Raw genomic sequence first — 19392 nt, 5'->3', positions numbered from 1 at the left:
TTCCTAAAATCTTATTTGGGTTAAATAAAGTAGTAGGAATCGTATCAAGGTTTTCGTACATATAAAGAACCCTAAAATCCGAGTTATAACGAAGAAGTTATGACCAACCGAAGATTCTCGGCAAAACCGGCAACACCGAATAAACGAAAAACGCGAAGTTTCAATACAATAGTTTTTAGCCTTAAGTATCTAAATACAAGTTATAGATAACCTCAAACCGTGAGCGTACATAAAATGAACGTCCAAATCTGACTTCGTATGAGGAAGTTATGATTTTTCCAAGATTCGGGTATAGCAGTAGACAGCTAAAAACTCGAAATAGAGCTCGAGATACTTTTGACCAAAACAACCTAAATGAGAATCTAAGGTCTCAACATTAGTAGCGCAATGGCGAAAAGTCTGACGAAAACGGACATCGGATGAAGAAGTTATGGAATTTTAACGGACTTTTCGTGTCCCGGCCCGTTAAAAATAAATAATTAAAAATAAAGTCAGAATTTGCCGATGAAGTCTAAACGAAAGTTGTAGATCATGTTTTTAGCTACGCGTGCATATAAAGAACGTCGAAAACAGAGCTCGTATGCGAAAGTTATGGATTTTACAAGTTCGAGGTCCAAAATCCGAGGCTGTCAGGCCCCCACGACGTGGCACAAGCTTGCCGCGACCCGGAAAGTGACTGAGGGCGTCCAATCAATGGAAGAGGATAGGTTTGATTCCCCACGACGTGGCCATCACTTGCCACGACGTGGCACACCCCAAAAATGCCCCTATAAATAGATTTCAAGGGCTCCGAGTTCCATTGCTCAGTTCCCTTCTTTCTCGCGTCGAAACTCTACGTTTAAGCCCCCGAGACCCTCTCAAAGCCCCGGTTTTCACCTTCAAGTCCCAAAGGAAGGTTTTGTGTTCCCGAGATTTCCGAGATTCCCGAGTATTCCGAGATTTTCCTGCGCTTTCAACTCTTCCTGTCAAAGTTCTGCTCGATTCTTCTCTAGACTATTTCAAATCAACCACTTCAATCAAGTGAGTTCATACCCCTAATCAATATTTTAAATGATTTTAAATGCTTTAATGGGGGGGGGGGAATACAAGTAGAAACAAACATGTTATTGAATCATGATATGTATTTTATAACTATGTTTGTCATTTAACGGATTTCACATGCTACAAAATGTGATGCATGAAATGGTTTTACATCTTAAAAACACATTGTTACCAAATGTTTTACCTTTGAAATGTTTATTAAAATGACATCAAGTCATTGTTAATTGTTGTTCAAAACCCATAAGAGGTCTTACAAAACCATTTTTACATTCTTGAACTAAACTATGCATATACGCTTATATTCCCATATATGTATTGATGTTATAGTTTACATCTTTCATTTAGTTTCCCACACCCTTGAGTAGTAAGAGTGTATAAACCTACATGATCAACCAGTTATATTACAGTAAATTATCATAGGGATAATTTGAAGATATCAAACATTACTTCCATTACAAGGAATCACACAAGAGTCAGTTCATTCATGAGTCTTTACTAATACATTACATGATACATGAGTACCTTTACATATGCTTACATGATACATGAACACGCTTACATGAACACATTATATGAATACCTTTACGTAGATACATCGACCTGTGTATACTTACATGAATATCTGAACCTCGGTTCGTTAGGATGAATTATTAGTACCTTCAATAAATCGTCCTGCCCATCCCAGTTCAACGGGAGTCAGTTACGGGACTAACCATTCCTGGAACCTATTGTTCGCTACAAAGGTTAATTGGACAATCTTCGGATGTTCATTAGGTTATCTATTTCGCTTATAGCAAGGTAGAGTCAGTTATGGGACTAACCATTCCTGGAACCTACTGTTCGCCACAGAGGTTAATTGGACAATCTTAGGATGTTCATTGGGTTGTTATTACATATATTAGGAGACAGTTACGGGACTAACCATTCCTGGAACCTACTGTTCGCCATAGAGGTTAATTGGACAATCTTCGGATGTTCATTAGGTTATTTAGTTCGACTACATCGATGTAAAGTCAGTTACGGGACTAACCATTCCTGGAATCTACTGTTCGTCACAGAGGTTAAATTGAACAATCTTCGGATGTTCATTAGGTTATATCTTTCGCTTCAGCGATGTTGTGTTATCCCCGGGTAACCCAAGAGTAATACTTTCATGGTTATATTTTCCTATTTACTTTATTTTGTGATATATTCACATAAGCGATGAGTTAGACTAAGCACTTTTAGTACTAGTACATGTTAGCACCAGTACCTCCGGCTAACATTTACTTTATTACATATTTCCTATTACTTTATTTTGTGATATATTCACATAAGCGATGGGTTAGACTAAGCACTTTTAGTACTAGTACATGTTAGCACCAGTACCTCCGGCTAACATTTACTTTATTACGTATTTCCTATTACTTTATTTTGTGATACATTCACATAACCGATGAGTTAGACTAAGCACTTTTAGTACTAGTCATTTCACAGGAAAAATTATCATTTTACAAATAGAACATTCGGGTCTTGGTAGAAGACTACATTTCATACTTATAGAAAATAAGGGTTTTTCTAGGGATTTCATACTTACCTCAACATTCTCATTTAAAGGTTTACATGGCCATCATAACAGATTTTCACAAACAAGGCAATGACACTTATATACTTATGAATTCACCAGCTTTAAAGCTGATACTCGCTTTCAAAATTACTTGTATCTTCATGTCATCATAGACAGGTACCGATGCAAGGAGAAAGGAAGATGGAGCTTGTTCAAGACTTATCTTTCATTTTGATTTATGCTTTAGTGTTTATCAAAATTTGACAGAATACAATTGTATAATAATTATTTTATTAATGCAATGGATGATGTTGTTGCTTGTTTACTACTTTACATTGTTGTTGATATTATACATGACGTCCTCCGCCCCAGAACGTTTCCGCCGTTCTCGGTTTTGGGGTGTGACAAAGATTAAGAAAGTTCGGTCCATATGAGTTTGAATTTGTCGTAAACTTTGGTTTTAACAAATTCACATGGATAGGAACACATACACCGTTTAAATCTAAGTGTCATAAGATTTCCTCCTTCATGAAAATGATTGTGAGGAAATGCTTTCACTAAGAAAGATTTTAAGAAGATAGTGATTGTAAAATTGTATTCTCGAATTCGATTATGGTTACGGTATCTCTTTCCATAATTTGAATTGTGAGGTTTGGCAATTGTTTACACACACATATGAACTATCTAAGGCAAAGGTGTATAAGTTCAAGAAGCCTTGATAAAGGATTATCAAAGCATTAAGTATTAAAAACATGAACTTAAGAAATTCAATAGGTATTGTTTTTCTGAAAGTTAAGATGTTTATGAATACATGTCGAAACTAGTGGGAGCATAAGTGTTATGTTTTATAATAATCATCATGATAGTGGGAGCATAAATGTTATGATTGTATGATTATTTTGGAAAGTATTGCAAGTTGGCAATATTAATTATAGAAAACAAGAGTTATACCTTGCAAAGTCGTAAGGGTTGTAAAGTTGTTTTGCTATAATTAAGGGAGAAAATATTATGCTTCATTTCAAATCTAAAGGATTAGGTTGAGAAATGTTAATAAATTTAGTCAAGGGTACATAGTGTGTTCTTAAAATTTCGATTATGATTACGGCATTCCTCTTCACAATTCGAATTTTGAGAACATAGCAAATAAAACATTATGCGTCGTGTCCCATACACTTCGGGTATAGGATCGATTGCAAATGCTTTGATATTTGACCATTCAAAAATTTTCCAAATGTCGAGCGCATTTAGAGGGAAAAGGGACTAGAATTGGTTTTGACTAAAATAATTAAGCAACTATCAAAGGACAATCCAAAGTTCGACGATGATTGGTCGCTTGTGAGTAGTTGGAAGTATAGTATTGGAAAATATGGAAATGTTTCCATATTGGATGGACAATATCGACATTATCATGAATAGAAAAGATTCTATTAAGAATGAGTTGTCATATGGAAAATATGGAAGCGTGTCCATGTTGGGAATTGAATATTGTAAATCTATGTCTAGATTAGAAACTTTTATGCAAAAGGATGTTCAAAGGAATGTACTTTGAGTGAGAGACATCATATCTAAGGAATTGTCTTGTAACAATCCCCGATAAAAGACTTTGTAATATCATTGGCAATAGTCTTTGTGACTTTGGTACAGTGACATTATGAAAGAATAATTGCATAAAATGTTAGAATCTAGCATATTTTATAAGTAACAAGAATTTGATATTCTTACACTTATGAAAAAGGATTTGGAGTTGTGAAATGAGAATGATTGGAAATGTGTTCAATTTGGTCTATTTCACAAAGTAAGAAACCATAGGTAAACATTGTGTGCATGCTAGGAGCATGGGACAAGTGTTGTAATTCAAGTAAGAAGTTGATTACCCGAAACGACAAATAATGAGTAATCGATATGGTGATAAATAAAAGGTGTTTTATTTATACTCAAAGGTTTGAGGCCATATGGGATTAGTATTATTCTTGTGTTTCACATTTGCATGTTTTGACTTCCAGAATAATTGAATTTATTAAGAATAATTGAATTATTCTAACGGGCCACAGTCGTTCATATGTTGGAAGTAGATGAATGAAGACTGTCGTGAATTGGTGTGTGGATTGTCTAAAAGAGTATTAGACATAAGCAAATGGTTGTTGCAACGTTCATGAGTGCTTATGAATATGATTTGAGCATTGGATTAAACCCACGCTCACTTGGATCACTCCATGGATTGTATCACGAGTGATTGGTGAGACGATAACATCTTATATTCTTGAAACCGAGATGTGTGAGTTGTATCTTGTGAATCGGTTGCACATTGATAATATGTAAACGCACTAGTAACTTAGTGTCATAAAACATATTGTTGTGTGTAATTCGGTGCGTGAGTGCAGGCGAGCATTGTATCAAAGTTTATCCGTTCCTTTTATCCAAAGATAGGATAAAAGCGATATCTTTGGGCCCTTCGATGGTTTAGTGATGACAAACGTAAAAGCTCGGCCGGGCTAGGGCTAATTTGATTTGTTCAATTAGTCAGTCGTCATAAATCGGGAATCGGGATATAGTACAAAGAGAATGATTTGAAATCATATCTCATATGATATCTAGAATGGAGGAATATATGATCCATTATCTAAGGACACGCGTATCTGATAGGATCAGAGTTGACAGCGGTTTTGGAAAGCTACGATTGCAGATCAGGATCTGAAGTCATACGCAGAATAGTTGTTAGACTTATCCAAGTGGGAGACTGTTGGATTAGTGTCTAAGTCCATAACTATTTTGGTATGTACTTGACCCAATGGTGCATGGTCCTTTTGGGTTGCCTTCACTAAAGCAACTTGACTGGAGAAATAATAGAGAAAGAGGTTATTATGATTTATTAATATGTTATAAGAATAATATATTAAAGGAGAAATCATATTTGTTTAATTAATATTGGTCAATAATTAATTAAGAATTAATTTTGTGATCAAATGTAATTAATTAAACTAGAGGGGCTGAATTGTAATTATGTGATAGTTGCAATATAGGGCAATGGTTATCCTTGTTGAAGGATGGACGAATTCAAGGATAAGGATATCCTTAAAATCGTTCAAGGTCCAAGAGATAGGGATTTTCAAGGCTTATCTTATGGTTGCTTGATGGGCAAGTAACTAGATAAGGATAAGGACTAAAACCCTAATCCCAACCCTATATAAAGACCCCTAAGACCTTAGGATTTCGTACACTTGATCCCTAGAGCATCTAAGGACGAATTCTTATACCTCTCCTCTCTCTTTATACCTTCTCCATTTGCTCTTGGTGTTTGTGAGCCATTAGAGGCACTACACTTGTGGTGCTTGCTTTCAAGACTTTGGGTTTAAAGATTTAAGTTGTTATTACAATATAACAACAAGAGGTATGTAATCTAACCTTCTTGGTTAATTTTGAAAATAGCAATCATGATTAGGGTTTTATTATGTGTTCATAATGTTGTGTATCTAATAGTGAAAAACATAGATCCAATGCTAGGGTTGCATGTACACATAGGATTGTTTGTATAAAACTCATCACCTCATTCGATCAGTTTGTATCTAAATACAATCATAGAAAAACACATAACTAAGAATCTATCAATTAGGACGCAAGTTGTTCAAGCACTCCAACACAGAAGCTTCTCTCTCTACTTTGACTATAAATCGTCATCAAATCATCTACATGACGTTTGAGTATTCCTGACCATTCTTCTCTCACTGGTCCGGAGAATTAAACACAACTCATACTCTCTACATCCACATTTAGTAATTTTCATAACATAACGTCACACATGTTTCTCCTTTGTATCTCTCTTGTGCCACAACACTAATGAACGGCTAACCTTAATGCATAATATGTTTATCTGTATAACGTATATATGTTTTAGGTTTGAGACATATAATGTGATTGGGAAGCAAAAACGTTTAACTAAGGTTATTACCTACTTATTTCTCATGTTACCATAAGAACGATCGAATGAGGCGATGAAAAAAATTACACAACTGTTGTGAACTGATATGATGATGCATGAACTCCGGTAACTGTGTTTTACATAATCCGACAACAACGAAGTTAACAAAAATGCAATATTTTTTGAACATTTTGAAAATTTTGTTACAATTTTAAGTCAATTTTCCATTTATTTAAAGTGTCCGGTTAACACAAGGTTCTATTTGAACACATGTGTAATTCGTTGGTATTCTGTGTACAAATAATATATTTTGATGATATTTTTTGTACTAAAAAAACAATAATGATATTTTTTGAACATTTTAGAAACTGGATAACCTGATGGTTACCTACAAATCTACAATAGTCAGTTCAATAATAGTTTGTATATTAAACAAAATTGTATATTTTTGAAACTTCGTTATATTTTTAAATCATTTTTCTTATTTTTCCAATCATATACACATGCATACAGCATACTGTACATCAATATACAGCATACTCTACAATGTATTGATAAATGATAAGACCGTTACTAAAAAAAATCATGCAAAAAAAGGGTGCGACTTGGCGAGGGTGGATGGAGGGGACCATATGGCAATCTTTATGCTTTCATCTTTTTTTGGGGCGAAAATGTTTCTATTTTTACTGATAAAAATATATATTTTAAACAACATATAAAGATAATGTAGACTTATTAGACTATTAGATACAACATAGACTTTAGAGAGAAAAGTTCCCCATCAATCAAGGAAATATGAAGCCACAGTTAGGTTGATGTAATCCGAGGAGAATTAGTGCATAATCATAAACTATACTTGAATACATCCTAAAAATACTATAGCTCCATAAACGACCACTTAAAGAATATGCAAAATATAATTAGTTAAATATTTAATAACAATAATAATATATAATTATAATTTATAAACATTTTTGTTCAAATATACTATTAAGAAACTTGTGAAAAACTGAAAAATGCTTCAATCGCTTCACTTATTTGTGAAATACAATATTAATAATATTTTCTCCAAAAACAAATAATTTGACCTAAGAAAGCAGTGCGTATAGCAACGAGGTTGTTCGGAGCGAAACTATACTTCTTTGATATGCTCCGACCAATCGGCCTCGCGCTTCGACAGGTTACTTCCTCTTCGTGCCACAACCGCCATGTCCGGCGGCGGACTTGCTCCGGGACCTTTGTTAATCCATTCCGTTCATTCCGATGCTACAATACAATCCCCAATCTATCGAACTTACATCCAAACCTACGAGCATGTTCTTCTCCTCGGTCTTTTTCATCAAGTTCTAAAGTGAATCAATGTAGATACTTCAACACCGCCGCTTCGGCCTCCACCGCTGCCGTCGAGCAGCTGAATTACGACCGAAGTAACGCTATAGCGGATACCATAGACGCATATTCAGCAATAGAGCTCGCCCTTGATTCTGTTGTTAAGATATTTACTGTGTCGAGTAGCCCTAATTACTTTCTTCCATGGCAAAACAAGTCCCAGCGTGAATCCATGGGTTCAGGTTTGTAATTTTTACAAACTTGTTATCTGTTTCTTTTTTCTATAAATTCATTGCATAATATGTCTACCCAGGCCCTTAAATGTACGTCTGATATATGTTTCCGTATTGATTTCGTTGGCATTTTCATCCATCTGAAATTTTGGACTGAACATGAAATTGAGTTTTTCTCGAAACCTGTAGGATTTGTTATATCTGGAAAGAGGATTGTGACAAATGCTCATGTAGTGGCTGATCACACATTTGTACTTGTTAGAAAACATGGTTCTCCTACCAAGTATAGGGCAGAAGTTAAAGCTGTAGGTCATGAATGTGATCTTGCTATTCTTGTTGTTGAGAGTGAGGAATTCTGGGAAGGTATGAAGTTCTTGGAGCTCGGAGACATTCCATTTATGCAAGAAGCTGTTGCTGTTGTTGGATATCCTCAAGGTAAATAAATAGATTACTCATGTTGGCCATATTTATACTTGTATTAAATTAAGTTGTTAACCCCAAAGCTGTTTTCAGGTGGCGACAACATCTCTGTGACAAAAGGGGTAGTCTCAAGAGTTGAACCTACACAGTATGTACATGGAGCCACTCAACTGTTAGCCATACAGATAGATGCAGCCATAAATCCTGGAAATAGTGGAGGGCCTGCAATCATGGGTGACAAGGTTGCTGGAGTGGCATTTCAAAACCTCTCTGGAGCAGAGAATATAGGGTGAGTTCCAATTACATATACTTTTCAACTTTTCTTTCAGTTTTCATTTCATAGAGTATCCATATTTGACATATTGTGTTGTATCTTGCAGTTACATAATTCCTGTGCCTGTGATAAAACATTTTGTTGATGGTGTTGAAGCTAGTGGAAGTTATTCCGGTTTCTGTTCTCTTGGCTTGTCATGCCAGCCTACTGAAAACATTCAACTTCGTGAATATTTCAACATGCGCCCTGAGTTGACCGGGGTTCTTGTGAGTAAGATCAACCCACTTTCAGATGCGTATAGGGTGTTAAAGAAAGACGATATCGTCCTTGCATTTGATGGTGTTCCTATAGCAAATGATGGAACAGGTAAAATCCATATCCCATTCCTTTCGTACATTTGCTATAATTTTCTTTATGAATTTCCTTGTTTTAAAATTCTGTAGTTCCTTTCCGGAATCGGGAGCGAATAACATTTGATCATCTGGTGTCAATGAAGAAACCAAACGAGACTGCTGTGATTAGAGTATTGAGAAATGGTGAAGAGCTTGAGTTGACAGTTACACTTCGTCCAGTAAGTTTTACATATCTTAATAATCTTGTTTGAAAACAATAGAATTACATTTTAATTACATGTCTTCCTGTCTTCCATAATCCATTATGCAGTTGAAGCCACTTGTACCCATCCACCAGTTTGATAAAGTTCCTAGTTATTTTGTATTTGCTGGTTTGGTTTTTATCCCATTGAGTCAACCTTACCTTCATGAACATGGAGAAGACTGGTATAATACATCGCCACGTAGACTTTGTGAACGTGCATTAAGGGAGCTACCTCAAAAGCCTGGAGAAGAGCTTGTTATTTTATCTCAGGTCTTGATGGATGATATCAATGTTGGATATGAGCGTCTTGCTGATTTACAGGTATATGTTATTATTATCCAAGGGTGTTTTAGACTTTTTACTAAATCATTCGTTGAAAAACTTTTTTTAACATGTTTTTGTGAGCAGGTTAAGAAGGTTAATGGTGTTGATGTTGATAACTTGAAGCATTTGTGCCAACTGGTTCAAGAGTGCAAAGAAGAGAAAGTGAGGTTGGATTTGGATGATGAGAGAGTGATAGTTTTGAATTATGAAAGGGCAAGAACAGCTACTTCTCATATCTTAAAGCGACATAGAATACCTTCTGCTATGTCTATTGACCTATTAACCCCTGATACCACAGCTCAGTGAGTTTTGTTTTTTATGTAGTATTTAGGTTTAGATTCTTTTTTCATTGTTAAAGTATTGTTTACCGCAGTTACTCTGATTCATATTTTCGAACCAATAAAATAGGTACAACATGTATTTTAGTATGTATGAATATTGAATGCTGCAACAGTTTTGCTGAATGAGTGTTGAGAAGCGGTTCTGAGATCAGGAAATATCTGTTTGTGTTTTTTGAAACATATGATTCAATTAAAAAAATGACTGGATTCGTGATTGACATGAAAAATGTAAAAAATAATAATAATAATAATAATAATAATAAACCTTGTAATGATGGAGGTGATCATTTCAGACATTTATCATAATGAGTTATTTTGGTTTCTATTTATTTCATAATGGGTTAAGCGGGTGAAATAGCACAAAATCGGTTACAATGGAAATGAGTCAAATAATAATATGCTTAAAGTAAGTGTATTCAAATACTTAAACATCTTAAATCGTTATAATAAAATATACGAAATCTTAGATTAATTATTATTCATTCCCAACCAACTCGTTTTGCCTTCAAAAACGTTTTACTTTATTACTCAATCCACCCATTTTCATCTTGACGTAATTACCTTACTAAAAAAACGTATTTCTATTTTCCAAATTCCAAGTGTTGGAACTAATTGTGAGGGCTAATTACAATTACAATATATAATACACTATTGTAGAATCAAGATCAAATAAAAGTAAATATTTGGTAGAATAAGAAATGCATCATTTGTATGTTTTTTTATCAACCAGCAAAGTGAATCATTAGATGATATAAAAATAACATGATTTATAAAAAAAAATCTCAAAAAAACTTTGATGATTCATTTTTTTTATCGAATCAAGTTTTGATTCACTTTTCAAACACTTTAATGAATTATCGATAAGTTTTTTTTTTGGAATTTTTTTGCAAATCGTATTATTTTTGTATTATATAAAGTTTCATTGCGTTAATTCACCAAAAATCATACAAATGATACACTTCTTATCCTTCTAAAATATTTCTTTTTTACCGGATCTATATCCTACTATTGTAAAAGTAATACATGTCCATTTTTTAGGGTGATGATAAGATTGTTTCCATTTTTTGTATGAGAACAAATTGGAAAAATAGAAAGAATATTGGTTGTGGTTTTCTTTTTTCGTGCTCAAACTTATTATTATTATTATTATTTATTTAGAAAAAATGGTTTATGGAAAAAAAAAAGTGAAGATAATTAGTTTTCCATTATAAATTTTTTCTGTTTAACCATTTAATTATTAATACAATAAAAAAAAATCGTTGGCTATTTCATATGAAATTTCCGTAAAGCAATTTAATAACTTTCTTACATTAAGTGGCTAAAAGAAAATGTTATTTTGGATTGATAAAAAAAAAATATTGTGTTTTTTCTAGTTAGCCTTAGATATATAATATCTGAATTAACATATTGTCGTTTAAAATGTTATAATTTTTTTATTAAAAATCTAAAATATACTGTAAACAAGATTATCTTGCAGTAATTAAATTATTACTTACATATAGAAATAAATTTAAACTGCCACTTACAAGAAGATAATTAGTTTTTTATAGGGTTAAAAGCAACATTTGTCTATTATACCTTCCCGTTTTTATTATTGTTGCTATCAAAAATAAAAACATTTTTTATTGGTAGAGTTATCTAGATTTTTATAATACATCCTAATGAATATTAAAATGTTATAATTAGATAATTTTTTCAGAAAAACATAGTCCTATTAAATAATTGAAATACTATAATACAATAATAAAATTTCTTAATAACAAAAAGAAATATACATTAATAAAAATAAAATTAATGCATACTCTAATGCTTCACGCATTTAGCGCCTCTATATATAACCCAAACAGGATTGTGGAAACGCGGGAAGTAACGAGTGTGTTTGGCAAATTTCAAAAGAGCTCATTCATCGTCTCCACTTCACTCCAGCGAATCAGAAATCAAGCCTTTGAACTTCTCTATTTTGTAAGGTAAGTTTTATGTCCTACTTTTTGTCATTCTCATTCAATTGGTATATGATCTGATCGTTGGTTTCCAATGACAATGAAGCATCAAGCATCGTGACTCGCATTATGTGTACGTTGGTATATGATATGTTCATTAGTTCTGTTTAGTGCTTCACCGGAATTGTTGATTTCCAATGTCTAGTGATTTTTGTCTTATTATTTGTTCACTGTTCTATTTAATGCTCGTATATAGTTTTTCTGGTATGAATTCGAGATGACTCAGACGTTAATTGTTGAACGAAGATCCAAACGATTTCAAAAGTAATATGCCACTCTCATTCGAGATGTAATGATCTGCTTCTGATGTAGATTGTGCAGATGTGTACGTGTATGTATACTGATTTGTTTTTTCGGTTGGAATTTTGTTAGAGTGGGGCTCTTAAGATTACAATTAGAAGGATCGCTGTCGATATATTCGGAAAAGGATTTGTGTAAGAACGTACGCAAACTAGTGCACAATACGTATGCCTTTGTGTTGAATGGAATCCGATCAACTAATTATAGAGTCATTTGGCAAGTACTTTCATGATAGACTTGGTCCCCAATAAATAAGGGTTTCCAATTTTCTTAGAATGATTCCCTAACCTCCTCTAAGTCTTATCATGATTGGATTCTGGAGAGAAATTTGTGTATGTGGTTGCACAGTTGATGTCAGTCTTTCATGCTCGGTTGTGCTCATCTCCATTTTTACCTTCACATTATGCTGCTATAGAACATTCTTTGTCATGTAGACCTTCGTTTTTGCACATCTCATTAGGGAAACAGAGAAAATTGATGGTTGTACAATCTTGTTATTTGTAGACAAAACCATGAGAGTCGTTCTCTGAGCTGACACCTTTCAATGGGCAACTAGCCCCGTATGAAGGAATAATTCTATTAATATGTTTGACCAAGTAAAGTTCTTTTTGTAGATTTGTATGTAGAATCTACTGAAGCAGAAATTGTGATCAGCGATGTCGATAGAAATGTTGGTTTCCATTTGTATTCTGTAGCCATAAAAGTGACAAATGGGAGAAAAACAACATTCCTTGTAAATAATACGAGTATATTTTGGTTTAACCATCAACAATATGCATTTTTTTTTTTTGTACTTTTGCATTTCCATGTTATATAATATAGCTAGAAAAAAGTCGAAGCAAAGTATTTTCATTCAACTTGATTTGCAATTTATGTAAGTGGTATTTATTTGTGCATCTACACCTAGATGCAAAAACCTGTTCACATCCAAACATCCCCCTCTCCCTTTATAATAAAAACACTAGAAAATACATATGTGTGTAAGCTGTACTGTTACCTTTTGTTGACATGATTTCTCATGGTTGATGGTTTATGATTGTTCTTTATCCAGTCTTTGACAAACACATTTCAAATGGATATGGAAAGGGCTGAAACCATGAGGAAACGTATGAGATCTGTATGTCTTCTTGGAACCTAACTTTTATCATTTACATTATTTACAGCAAAAGAAGATTAATAATTTGTTCTTGGGTACTACTTTATGATATTCACTCATCAGGTTGAAGAGAAGGAATCACCAGATGTAGTAAATGGAGCAATAGTAGAGGTTGCAGAAGAAGATACAGAGACAAATCCTCCTGTATCTGAACACATGGAGGTTTCTATGAACCAAATTCTTGAAAAGATTGATCAATTTACTCAGCAGGTAACCATATCAAAGATTAATCATCACTAAAATGTTATAACCACATTACACATTCTTGAATGTATGAATTAACTTTTTTTAAGCTGGGTTTGATTGTTTTACAAAGGTGTCTGAACTTCTTGAATCTGGGAAATCATTCCTGAGAGAATTGACTACTGAATTTGAAGAACGGATGATAGCGTGAGTTGGAACATTTAAATGAAGTTTATGTAAACATTTACAGTTGTTGTATGCTTATAATGAAACCTCATTCATGCCCACAGAATACACAAGGAACAGATGGAAAAATGGCAAGAGGAAATCAAAGAACTTCGCCTCCTTGATGCTTCAAATGAGGAAATCAATGCTCTTTTACAGCATGCTCAGGTTTTACTTCACAGTGTTCATAATGACCCCTGAAGGTAGATATTCATATTACATCAATTTAACTCCATATATTACATTCATATATTCCTTTTGATCTTTACATTTTTTTCCCCTTTTCAGTCAGATTGTACTTCCAGTAGGGAACTTATGATCTCATCATTTCATGAACTAGAAGGAATAAAATAACCAATATACCAGTCTACAAATTACAAAAATGAGGCATGTTTTTTAAATCTTAATCTGAAACACATTAGTCTACTGTGGATATGTCTTTTCTGATTCGATAATTGTTTCTTGAAGCAAAGAAATCATCTCTTGCGACATATTGTCATGCCATCACCAACTGGCACCTTAAAAACAAAACCCCAAACAAAAATATTAGTCCCAAAGTTTGCACTAATGAAGTATAAAGCAAGTCAAATGCTGCATTTTATTTTTGTATGACATCATACCATACTAATGGTAACACGCTCATCGTCCATTAAAGCTTTGTTGAAACTTCTTATGCTCTCTGTTTTCTTATCATTAACCTGTACACAATTAAAGAAGGAACATAGCATAAGATTTCTAAACATCAAACTTATAGTCATGATGCTTGTGTTTATACTTTATGTATAATAAGGAAAACCATTACCATGGGATCAGCAAGTTTTCCATGCCAAAGCACATTATCAATTACTATAACACCACCTACTCTCACCTACAAAATCAACATATAAAACTTAAGACAATGTGAAGCTATAAATAAACTTAAAGAGAGTGAGAGTTTATGTTGCTAACCAATTTAAGCAGCAACTCAAAGTATTCTTGATACATTCTTTTCTCAGCATCAACAAAAGCAAAATCATAGCTACAACCCTCCCCATTCTCTAGCATTGAGTTTAGGGTATCGACAGCTAATCCGTGTCTTACATCCACCTAATATAATACATAAATACTCCATATGTTAGGAAAGGAAAGGAAATATAGAAAAAAGAAAGATTACCTTGTGGGAAACTCCGGCTTGTTGATAATACTTTTTTGCAACTTGGAGCGAGTTGATGTCCCTCTCACAAGCAACTAGGATTCCTGATTCTGGTAGGACTAATGCAACAGCCAATGATGAGTATCCCTACGTACAACATTAGATTAGAGGCCAAAAGGAGGAGAGTTAAAATAATTTTTAAAAAAAAAAAATGAAACTGCTTACGGTATAGACCCCAACTTCAATGCATCTGTTAGCCCCAAGAATCTGGACAAGCATTGCAAGTAGTTGCGCTTGATCAGGGGATACCTGCATTTGACTCCCACGCATTGTTGCAGTCTCCTCTCTAAGCTGTCGAAGAATCTGTAAAGCAAAAAAAAAAAAAATCGTTTGTTTAGTTTTTTTTTCTTGCAAGTGGAAGTGATATATATATAATAAGTTTTGTTGGAATAGTGGGAGATGAGAGAGAGGTTATTACGGGTGGTTCTCTAACGTTGGTGAGCAAGTAGTCGTATAGGGTTTGAGTGACACTGATAACTTGTTTATTGCCGTAATTGTGATCAGTGGCAATGGTGATTGACACATCAGTTGAGCAACTGGTTGTGAAGAGGAATGAGTTTCGACGTCTAGGCCTCCTTGCAAAGGCGAAGGCAGTGTAGAAGCGGGCAGGGGCAAAACTCAATAATCGGGGGAACGCGGTTGTTTCCAAGTTTGTTATACGCATCATCATCATACCGAATTTGATTTTTTTTTTCGACCTACCAAAAATCACCCATATCAATACCTCACCTTCTTACAGTCTTACCCACCGGAGACTGGTTATGGATGCCAATATTGTATAACAAAAACCATTAACGGATTTAGTTTTGAAAAAAAGTGAATTGTGGAAGGAAAGAAACTTTTAATGCCTTCAAATCAAAATATGTAACCGACAGGATAACATCTATACAAAAAACCCAGTAATTGAGTGAAACAAAAAAAAAAAATCGAGCGGGTACGTAGCAAAATTACCTTGAAATAATCAACTATCTCATTCAATAGGAGAACCAAACTGAAGAAACGGAAACTTCAAACTTCAGAGTTGCGGGTTTATTGATGGACATTCACGAATTGCAGAAGCTCATTAGTGGATTTTTTTTTGAACATGATGAAAGCCAAGAGTATAATCTGCGTTTTACTCTAGTGCTAAGAATTCTTGAGTAAATTACAGAAATCGGCCTTGTGGTTTTCTCTATTTTGCAGATTTGGTCCAATCTTTGAGAAGTTAATACATCTCATACTTGTGGTTTGGAGAAATTAAACTGTTGGCTTCTCTTGTCAAACGTTGTTAAAAGACCAATATACCCCTTATTTTTTATTTCATAAACTATAGGGACTAATCATGCAATAAACAAATAAAAAACCCTAAATGCTAACCCGTTGTTCCACTCTAGCTTTTGGTCTGACTAACCTGTTTCCCACTTATCGGCTAACCATTGTCAATTATATCCAAAAATCAACATGCATAAGGAAGGAAATCACATCAGTATTTGTTCCCCTTCACTTTTCTTTTATCCTCGTCCTCTGCATCGCACCATCACTACCATATGTTGCCATCGTAATGTCATCAGCATTTGCAATTGTATGCATGCGTTATCGCCGATTGTTGCCATTGCAACCATGGATGTAGGCGGTTGTTGTGGGTTTGATATGATTCTTGCAGGTGGTTGTAGGTTTATTCTTTTCAAAAGCTCAACCACCAGCATTTTTTTGTTTTATTTTTGCTTTTTTTACAGGTATTTAACAAAGCTTTTCTAACGATGTAAAACAGAAGAATCATTATTTTTTAAAACTAGAGGGATCAAAGGTTGGACCAAACCACTGGAGAAATGTAACTTACTCAAATATATATATATATATATATGAATAATTTGGAAAACCTATGAAATTATCTTAAATAGGGACTAAACCTACAAATTCATATCAACCATGGGTCGAAACTGTAATTTATTCTTTTCTAAACTGGTTCAAAATTATAATAAATGCAATTTAAATACATCAACCAAAAATTAAATTATTACATTTTTTTACAAACTACAAATAGAGTAAATCACACAAATAGTCCTTGTGGTTTGGGGTATGCGTGTTTGGCCGCTGTCGAAAACCACCTTCAGTATCGGAAATCACATTTGTTGTCGAAAACCAACCTCGACATCATAAACCATACTTAGCTTTGTTCCTCGTTTTCGTGAGAATGTAACAGATCTGCCATAGGAAGAGCTATAATGACCCTCGTTCTTCCCATGAGAAACAACATGGCAGAGATGTGACAAAAGTTGGGTTTTTTATAGATTTGTCGTTGTAAACCACCTTCGCCGCTAGAAACCAATCGCACCGTCGTTTCTCTTTTCTTCCGAAATGTAACATATCTACAATAGGAGGAGCTACGACAACCCTCTTTCTTCACCAGAGAAACAAAAAACGTGGAAGAGCTTTAGGCGACATGTAAATCTACAAACTCGCCGACATGTAGTTATACAGACTAGCCAGCTTGTGAATCGAATTTTCTAATGATGATACAGTGGTGATTTTTGGTAGTTTTGTGAAGTCTTCGGAGCTGGGAAAAGGTTGGGGAAAGAAGAAGGGTGAGGTGGGGAATGGAGGGAGGGGAATAATGTAAGACCATTTTACTTTTAATAAAATTATAGATAATTAAATTAAATAATTGATTAAGAAATAACTTATTAAGCATAAAATAGTTTTTTTAAATATGATAAGGACCAAAGATGCAACAAAAACATATATTGAGAACGTAAAAAAAGAGTTAAGGATCAAATGCGCAAACTATCCCTAACCATAGGAGCCATTTGTGTAATTTGCTCTTAAAATAAAGAAAATGCAAACCACAAGTACCAAAATTGTAGTTTAACATTAAGAAGTAACCATACAATGTTAAACAAAGGTTCATCATATTAACTAAGAAGGTGTTTGTGATTTCATCTGAAAACTTCTTTTTAACTTATTGACTTCTTGAAAAGTCAAAAAGTCAATAAGTTAAAGTAAATGTTTGGATATTTAATAAGGACTTTTAAAACAACTTTTGGTTTAGCCTTTAAAAATGAGTTTTGAAGAAGCTATAATTTGTGACTTTTTGGAATGACTTATGACCTATTATAATAAAAAACAAGCAAAAGTCAATAAATTAGTCAAATACTTTTTAACTTATTGACTTTTATCACTAAAAAGTTAATCCAATTTTTTTTTTAAATCTCATTTTCCCACATCAATAGGTCAATAAGTCCTTTTAGATAAAAGTCATTTTTAACTTCAAAATGAAATCGCAAACACCTTCTAAATCATTCAATACAAAATGGGATAGTTGTCAATGCTTTTAACAGAGCATGCCATTGATTAACTATTCTACCATACCATCATACTAAAAATGTTTAAAATAGCAAAATACTAAGAAGAGATAATCAATATCAATGGTTTGCAAAGCAATAGATAAATACCAAAGTTAAAACCCAAACAACACTCCATTAACTTCAAACTACACCCCATGTATTTGTGATTCCTCCCTGCTCCTCTAGCATGCCCACTTCCTCCTTGCCCTTTACAACTCCTGGAGTTGTGTCCTCTATTATTGCATTTGATACATGTGACATTGATGCACTTCCTAAAAAGTTTAGTTGCAGACTGACTAGCTTGGGTAGCAGTCTCATCCTCACCCCTCTTCTTCTTAGGTCTTCCCACTTGGACATATAGTCATAATACATCAGAGAACATTATATGTTGTGTAAATACTAAGATAATGATCATTGCTTCTTCTATAGGCAAATGGATCATGGTTGTCAACACAAACTCTTAACGGCAATAAAATAATCAGGAACAAAACGCATATAAATCTGCGTATTTTATGTTTTGGATGACAGCACATCATTGTTTGTTTTTGTGGATATCCCCCCAAATCTACAGATGCTTATTGGAAAGCTTGACACCTTAGAAAAAATATATCAAACACCTGAACAGAAAACTAGTTTTTCCTGGTCATTAAAAAATAAAAGCGTACCATTATTCATTATTGTTTTAAAACAGGATTGTACTTGTATGAGGGGTTAACGTAATAGATTTTTTTTAACATATTCACAAATGTACATACACACATCTTAGATTTTCCTTGCCTTACATATATTAAAGACATTTTTAAAGTACACAAGCCATCATCATCACACTTTTGTTTTCATCAGAGCATGTCATACACATCTACACCATCTTGCAAGAAAACTAGAGTATGCAAGCAAGACAAAGGAAGGGAACCCATGTCAAGCCTAACTCACCAATAAACAATAATATATGTAAGCAACAGCTGCAAGACATATGAGAAATATAAGGAAGG

General features: G+C 33.8%; 3 protein-coding genes across 3 annotated transcripts; 2 read left to right on the top strand and 1 right to left on the bottom strand.

Annotated features, from left to right (window-relative positions):
* The first annotated feature begins 7581 nt into the window (after positions 1 to 7581).
* On the top strand, positions 7582 to 10144 carry LOC111916353 (protease Do-like 10, mitochondrial). The gene is made up of 7 exons (XM_023912011.3): positions 7582 to 8074; positions 8255 to 8500; positions 8579 to 8774; positions 8866 to 9125; positions 9203 to 9330; positions 9423 to 9677; positions 9765 to 10144. Exons 1-7 carry the CDS (start codon positions 7651 to 7653, stop codon positions 9984 to 9986), a joined length of 1731 nt encoding a protein of 576 aa, XP_023767779.1. The 5' UTR covers positions 7582 to 7650; the 3' UTR covers positions 9987 to 10144.
* A 1748-nt stretch (positions 10145 to 11892) lies between these two features.
* LOC111916351 (uncharacterized) lies at positions 11893 to 14086 on the top strand. Its single transcript, XM_023912010.3, has 5 exons — positions 11893 to 11988; positions 13373 to 13438; positions 13541 to 13687; positions 13794 to 13867; positions 13951 to 14086. Exons 2-5 carry the CDS (start codon positions 13394 to 13396, stop codon positions 14084 to 14086), a joined length of 402 nt encoding a protein of 133 aa, XP_023767778.1. The 5' UTR covers positions 11893 to 11988; positions 13373 to 13393.
* LOC111916350 (uncharacterized) lies at positions 14070 to 16183 on the bottom strand. The gene is made up of 8 exons (XM_023912009.3): positions 16029 to 16183; positions 15496 to 15775; positions 15243 to 15380; positions 15039 to 15164; positions 14834 to 14971; positions 14688 to 14753; positions 14506 to 14583; positions 14070 to 14403 (listed from the first exon to the last, which is right to left on the bottom strand). The coding sequence occupies exons 2-8, from the start codon at positions 15748 to 15750 to the stop codon at positions 14362 to 14364; spliced, it is 843 nt and encodes a 280-aa protein (XP_023767777.1). The 5' UTR covers positions 15751 to 15775; positions 16029 to 16183; the 3' UTR covers positions 14070 to 14361.
* Positions 16184 to 19392: the final 3209 nt, after the last annotated feature.

Source organism: Lactuca sativa, chromosome 2, assembly GCF_002870075.4.
Source record: "Lactuca sativa cultivar Salinas chromosome 2, Lsat_Salinas_v11, whole genome shotgun sequence".
NCBI lineage: Eukaryota > Viridiplantae > Streptophyta > Magnoliopsida > Asterales > Asteraceae > Lactuca > Lactuca sativa.
This window is presented reverse-complemented; position numbering and strand designations above follow the sequence as displayed.

Excerpts from the sequence above, each read along its gene's own strand:
- LOC111916353 (XM_023912011.3), top strand. The coding sequence starts at position 7,651 with ATGCTCCGACCAATCGGCCTCGCGCTTCGACAGGTTACTTCCTCTTCG. Across the intron at positions 9,126-9,202 it reads TATAGCAAATGATGGAACAG|TTCCTTTCCGGAATCGGGAG; the intron begins GTAAAATCCATA and ends AAAATTCTGTAG. Across the intron at positions 9,678-9,764 it reads AGCGTCTTGCTGATTTACAG|GTTAAGAAGGTTAATGGTGT; the intron begins GTATATGTTATT and ends TTTTGTGAGCAG.
- LOC111916350 (XM_023912009.3), bottom strand. The coding sequence starts at position 15,750 with ATGATGATGATGCGTATAACAAACTTGGAAACAACCGCGTTCCCCCGA. Across the intron at positions 15,165-15,242 it reads TTGAAGTTGGGGTCTATACC|GGATACTCATCATTGGCTGT; the intron begins GTAAGCAGTTTC and ends TGTTGTACGTAG. Across the intron at positions 14,972-15,038 it reads AAGCCGGAGTTTCCCACAAG|GTGGATGTAAGACACGGATT; the intron begins GTAATCTTTCTT and ends GTATTATATTAG.
- LOC111916351 (XM_023912010.3), top strand. The coding sequence starts at position 13,394 with ATGGATATGGAAAGGGCTGAAACCATGAGGAAACGTATGAGATCT. Across the intron at positions 13,439-13,540 it reads TGAGGAAACGTATGAGATCT|GTTGAAGAGAAGGAATCACC; the intron begins GTATGTCTTCTT and ends TTCACTCATCAG. Across the intron at positions 13,868-13,950 it reads TTTGAAGAACGGATGATAGC|AATACACAAGGAACAGATGG; the intron begins GTGAGTTGGAAC and ends TCATGCCCACAG.